Here is a 5,700-nt window from a genome sequence, read left to right as displayed (position 1 = left end):
TAAAAAGATTTAAATGATATTTTTTAAATTTAAAATAATATTATTAAATTTATGTATGAATTTTGATTTGATATATTATAAACCTCGTGATTCAATCCGAGTTAAAATTTATTACCTCTCAATACTTCCACCAATCTTTCTCCTCTCAATACTTCTACCAATCTTACTCCGATCTTACTACATCCTATTACAAAAATCAATTCTACACTATCTTAAATCAATTTTAAATTTTAAGATAATAGGATCTTACTATAAGGATCACGATTTTTCAAATTATGCTAGAGAGCATAAATTGCAGACGAGATTAACGTTATCATATTTTACTACCATTAATAAAAAAAATTTCACACAAAATATAATTATATTAAAATATTTTTTTATCAATTTAAATAAAATCTCTTTAACTCCGATATTAAGCAGCAAATATATATATATATATATACAGAAAAAAAAAGTCAAAACTACTCAGCTTGAACAATTCCTTTCTTCCTCAAGATTGCCTATCAGAAGATACGAAATCGTTCGGTTTACCAGTATCCACCAAATTCAGTATTATAAGTTTCAGAAGAAGAAATGGAGCTCGGTTAAGAGTTGGAGCGAAAGCAAAATCCTGTCACTATCCAAAATTTCAGAAAAAAGATAAAGAAAATGAGAAGGAAAAAAAACAAGGACGAGAAAGTAGTAGTAGAAGAAGGCGACAGAGCTTGGAGGAGAAATGAACATGGTAATTCACTGGATTCTAAGGATCTATATTTGACATGGAAATTAATGGAGAAGAAGGAACTAATTTAAAATAGTAAAGTCGACGCTAGGGAAGCTACAAGTAGTAGAAGATAATGGAGACAGAGAAGAAGCTAAAAACTGCTGCCTGATTCTAAAAGAAGGAAGAATAAAAATCCAGTCCGTTGCGGAGGAAACTGCTGCTTAAATGGAAGTTTAGAAGGAGGCGACAGGGGGAGCGGCGGAGGTGAGCGGGGTGGCCTCCTTCTCGCGGCGCATCTCGAGGACCTTGCGGTGGCTGTTGGAGTGCATGTGGCTGACGAAGGTGGGGCTGCAGGCGGGGCGGTACTCCGGGAGGAGGCGGCCGGACTTGAAGCGGACGCCGCAAGCGTTGCAGAGGGTCTTGACGCCGAGGGGGCCGGCGCGCCACTGGGGGGTTTTCTGGACGCCGCAGTGGCTGCAACGCCGCTCGCCGTTGGGGCCGGAGGCGGAGGAGGGGAATTTGGGCTTCCGGCCGCGCTTCTTTGGCTTCTGCTTCTTCGCGGGCAGAGGAAGGGTGTGGAGATGGTCGTAAAGGAGGGGGCTTTGCTCCACGGAGCCGCCGCCGGCGGACGTGTCGTAGATGAGGAAGGAGGAAGAGGACGAGGTGGAGGCGCAGGAGGAGGCGGAGGAGCAGGAGGAGTCGGCGAAGTGGAGAGGACCGGAGACTGACCAGGAAGCGGTGACGCCGCGCGAGCGCTTGCTCCGCTTGGCTTTCATGGGGACCATGGCCTCCGTGGAGAGGGTGCAGACAGTGAGACCCAAAAAGGGGCTTTCTTCCACCACGCCGCCAGCTTGGCGATCCTCCTCTTGTGCATCTCCTGGCGGCGGAGAAAAGGCCGAGACGCCGTCACAGGGCGGCGGCGGAAACTCCGAGATGGAGTCATCCATGATCAACGACATCCACTCCAGTTCCTCCACAGCATCCCGAGCCTAAACAAAGCACACAACAACTCTTTAACCATAAAAATCGCATCTTTGCCTCCTATTCTCCATCATTCCGACGCCGACAACGATAAGACTTACAGGAAGACATATATCCGAAAACGGCGGCGTCGGCGCCGCCGCCGCCGCTTGGAGTTCGCGGGTGAGACCGGAAGACAAGGAGGAAGGAGAAGAATCAGAGCTGGAGTAGTTCTCCGTTCCCTTCTGTCTCGTTTCCGGCTCCGGTCCCGATTCCCTTCCGACTTCCTCCGCCTCGCCCTCCGCGAACTCGGCGAGGTCGAGGAGGTCGTCGACGGAGAACCCCTCGCCCAAAAGGTTCCCCCTTTCGACGACCCACCCGGCCTCCTCGCCCGAAAGCTGCTGCAGCTGTCCCAGCGGCGGCGAAGCCTCCGACATCAAACTCGCCCTGAGAGCCTCCATGGAGCTTTCCTTCTCGACCTGCAACTCGACCGGCTGTGAAGAAGAACCATAAACCCCCCAAAATACCTCTCCTTCCTTTCCCAACGACAACAAAAGAAAAAAAAAATTAACTGGTTTCGCCGTACCTGAGCGCGGTGGGAGTATGGCGAGGCCGGAAGAGGAGGAGGAGGAGGAAGAAGAGTTGCAGAGGATAGAAGAAGAAAGCTAGGTAAAGGAGACGAGCGTTCGGAGCATTGAATGGTTTCGTATCAAATGCACTGCCTCCTCCCCCATTCATTGTACCTTTTCCTTTTCTTGCACCCTTTGAAATTCACTATTTCTTTCCTTTTTTTTTTTATCAAAAGCATTTTCAATTTATTTTTTTTTTCAAAAATATAACTCGGTAAATACCTCTACGCTTTAAGATTAGTGCATGAGCTCGCTTTAGAATTTGTGCACGATTAGAGAATAGAATTTATATAATTATGCGTGGAGAGAATTTGTTACAAGAAGGATTTTTATCCACTCGAATAAATGCAATAAGCCACGAAAAATGAGTATTGCATAGTTATTAGAAGAATATTTATCAGATAAATCAAAGCATTTAATTTATGTACATTTTAAAATTGAAATTTTAATATTTGATGCTATCATTCTCTCTTTATCTTTAAAGAGGGGGAAATGAGAATAATTAAAATGACAAAATTATCCTTGTCTTCTTCCATTACTTGACGCTCAGAATATAAATTTAAATAATTAAAAAATAATAATATTTTAATATAATAATATTTCAAAGTAAAACTCCATAATTTGTACTCCCCTTTACCATTCTCTTTCCAACGTGTAATCGGGCCCTCCATTTCCTGTCCCTACTCACTCACGAGCAATAATTACACCGAGCCACAAATTAATTTCACAAATTATTAAAAAGAAAGAAAAACAAAAAAGGGAGGACAGCCTTTTGTCCCCAGACGGACACCCAGACATTAGTTAAATTACGGGCGTCAAAATGTTAAAATGTTCCTTATTATATCATAATTACGGAGGGGCGAAGTGAATTTTCTCCTTCAGGCGGGCCCCACTTTTTTCATCGAAGTCACGCGCTTCGCGGTGGCGACCGTCCTCCGCGCGGCGAGACGCGTCCAAATTCCCGGCGCGGGTTCCACGTGATCCTAGCGAATTGACCGAAACGCCCTTCCCGCGCCTGGCTCCGAGGATTCTTTGGTTCCGTCCGCGGACCATGCGCGACGTGGGCCAGAGCAAACCTCGGTACGGCCGCCCTTTCGGCCAGGTCACGAGCGTCATTTCATATTTCCCCGTGGGCAAATCCGGAAAAGAGACGTCCAACCGACGGCGGCGAAGCGGACCTGAACACAGTCCACGCGGCGCCCGTCCATTGGTTGCGAGGCGATCTAGCAGAGCGAGGGCCGCATCGGACGAGCGATCGTTCGAAATTCGAACCGGGGGGTGGGGAGCGGAGTGGCCGCATGGGGCCCAGGGTCCAAATCATGGGCTAGTTTTCAATCTTATCCTAAATGTTTTCTGATTTCCAATTAATAATTCGCACGTCGATATCGTGAGCGGCGATTCGATGCCCGGGCAGCGATTAGGTTTTTCAATGAATTATCCAGAATTTTAAAATTTGAATTTAAGATAAGACCCATTATAAGTGATTTTCCCTCCCATAAAAACGGACATAAGAATATTAATAAATATCAAGAAATTTAAAATTTAAATTACAAGTGATTTTTTCTTAAACGGATTTAAGAATATTCATCATTGAAATAGTTATCTGTTAGTTATCCTAACAGTGAAAGAAAAATTTATATGAGATCGACCATTGGAAGACGTGAATACTTGGATTAAAAAAAAAACTTGGGCGACCATTTGAAAGCTTAGTTAATAAAGATTTTGACATTCCAAAAAAAACATATTAAAGAATGAAGTGTGAACATAAACATCATGTTAAGTCTCGATGAGGCGAGATTGAGGGGTGAAAAGTCCTACATCGTGTACTAAAGTGGGAAGATGGAAAGTTGAAAATATAGTGACTTTGTTGATCGATTGTAGACCTCGTTCCATTTTATAAAATAAATAATGTCAATGTCAAGTGAAGAAAAAGGTTTTTGACGTTGATCCCCCGACGTTCAAGTCAGACACTGGAATAATAGAAAAAAGTGGAGCAATAGTAGAACTAGCGCAAATAATGAATCTCACGTACCTCCGTCGATGATAAACCCCCCTTTATTGGAGACGTGCATGTTTCTCGAGATGTGGGCACGCTCTCCAATATGTCTTATAAAAGGACCTGTCATGAAAGTACCTTTGACACTATACCTTAACAGGACATGCATATACCTAACAAGACAGTAAAAACTTCTCCCGTACGATCCGCTTATCGACCATGCCTCGTATTAATGGCACTATCTCCCAAAAAGATGTCCAGAGATATTACAGTGGTCTCGTTGCTTGGCCGAGCGGGGTAGCCGCTCGGCTGAGACTCCTCCGCTCCATCCATGGCTAGGTCTCGCTGTTTGGCCGAGCGAGGTAGTCGCTCGGACGAGACTCCTCTGGTCTGTCGGTCTTATTTGCTCTTCCTTGTGATGACTGTGTAGTAACATACCCTCTCCGTTTGGACAAGCTATCCGGTCTTCTTTAGCGTCCTGCTACTCGATGCTGAGTGTCGGATGTTTTACGTATTATCCCGAGCTGGACAAGTGGTCCGCTCGGCCATGTCTCCCATCGGTCGAGCTCTGCCTGTCTTGACCGCCCGTTGTAATTGTTCTCCGTTCGACCCTTTGACACCCGGGCATTGACCACCTTGACTTTAACCTCTACCTTGGTAGTTGACCCTGTGCCAAGTGGGCCTCTCTATATCACCACATCACATGAAAAAAAGTTAGCATTTATCTCGCTTTCGAAACTTAGCAAGGAACATATATTAGTTTAACAATAAAATATAAACATTAATTAAAAAGTAGAGGCATAACAAAATTTACTTGGTTTGCAACCAGCGAGGTTGCTAATCTAATACAATGAAAGTTCAATTAGAAAATCTCCTTCGGTGACAACAGAGTAGTCTCTTATAGATGTTAACGCTTCAACAAAAATAAAGAACGAATTCAGAAATGAAAGTATAGTGTGTTGTCTGAATGAAAAAGACTGAGCTTTATTTATAACTCATGGGTTGAAATATAGTTGTTAATGACGTGGCGGGTTCCGTACGCCTAGATCAGGTCCAGGCACCTCCATTGTGGCGCTTTATCCGCTTAGCAATGGCTCCACAATGACTTCATGATGAGTCTCTTTGTCACGCCCCCAGAGAAGTCCTTGTAAGGGATCGGTGGGCCGGCTTGAAGGGGGGTTGGATAGACGGCGCCCCCAAATACTCGCTTCTCCTACGATGTTAGCTTGCGCAGCGGAAATACAAAACAAACAAGCTAAACTAAAGACAAGAATAAGAAAGAGCAAACAAACCAACACACGCCGATTTACGTGGTTCGGAGATAAAGCTCCTACTCCACGGCTGTCCGTAAGGTGGACGATCCCTCAATCCGTCGGTGGATTACTCCCCGGCAAACTCCGGCTAGCTCACGT

General features: G+C 44.8%; 1 protein-coding gene across 2 annotated transcripts; it reads right to left on the bottom strand.

The window, feature by feature from the left end:
- Positions 1–716: 716 nt before the first annotated feature.
- Positions 717–2,420, bottom strand: LOC122036502 (GATA transcription factor 5-like). Of its 2 annotated transcripts, none has more exons than XM_042595838.1 (3): positions 2,250–2,420; positions 1,786–2,157; positions 717–1,692 (listed from the first exon to the last, which is right to left on the bottom strand). In XM_042595838.1, the coding sequence occupies exons 2-3, from the start codon at positions 2,122–2,124 to the stop codon at positions 937–939; spliced, it is 1,095 nt and encodes a 364-aa protein (XP_042451772.1). In that variant the 5' UTR covers positions 2,125–2,157; positions 2,250–2,420; the 3' UTR covers positions 717–936. The 2 variants fall into 2 exon arrangements, with proteins under 2 accessions (XP_042451772.1, XP_042451771.1); XM_042595837.1 differs by having other exon boundaries at positions 1,786–2,142.
- Between the last annotated feature and the right edge of the window lie 3,280 nt (positions 2,421–5,700).

Source organism: Zingiber officinale, unplaced genomic scaffold (assembly GCF_018446385.1).
Source record: "Zingiber officinale cultivar Zhangliang unplaced genomic scaffold, Zo_v1.1 ctg167, whole genome shotgun sequence".
Taxonomy (NCBI): Eukaryota; Viridiplantae; Streptophyta; class Magnoliopsida; order Zingiberales; family Zingiberaceae; genus Zingiber; species Zingiber officinale.
This window is presented reverse-complemented; position numbering and strand designations above follow the sequence as displayed.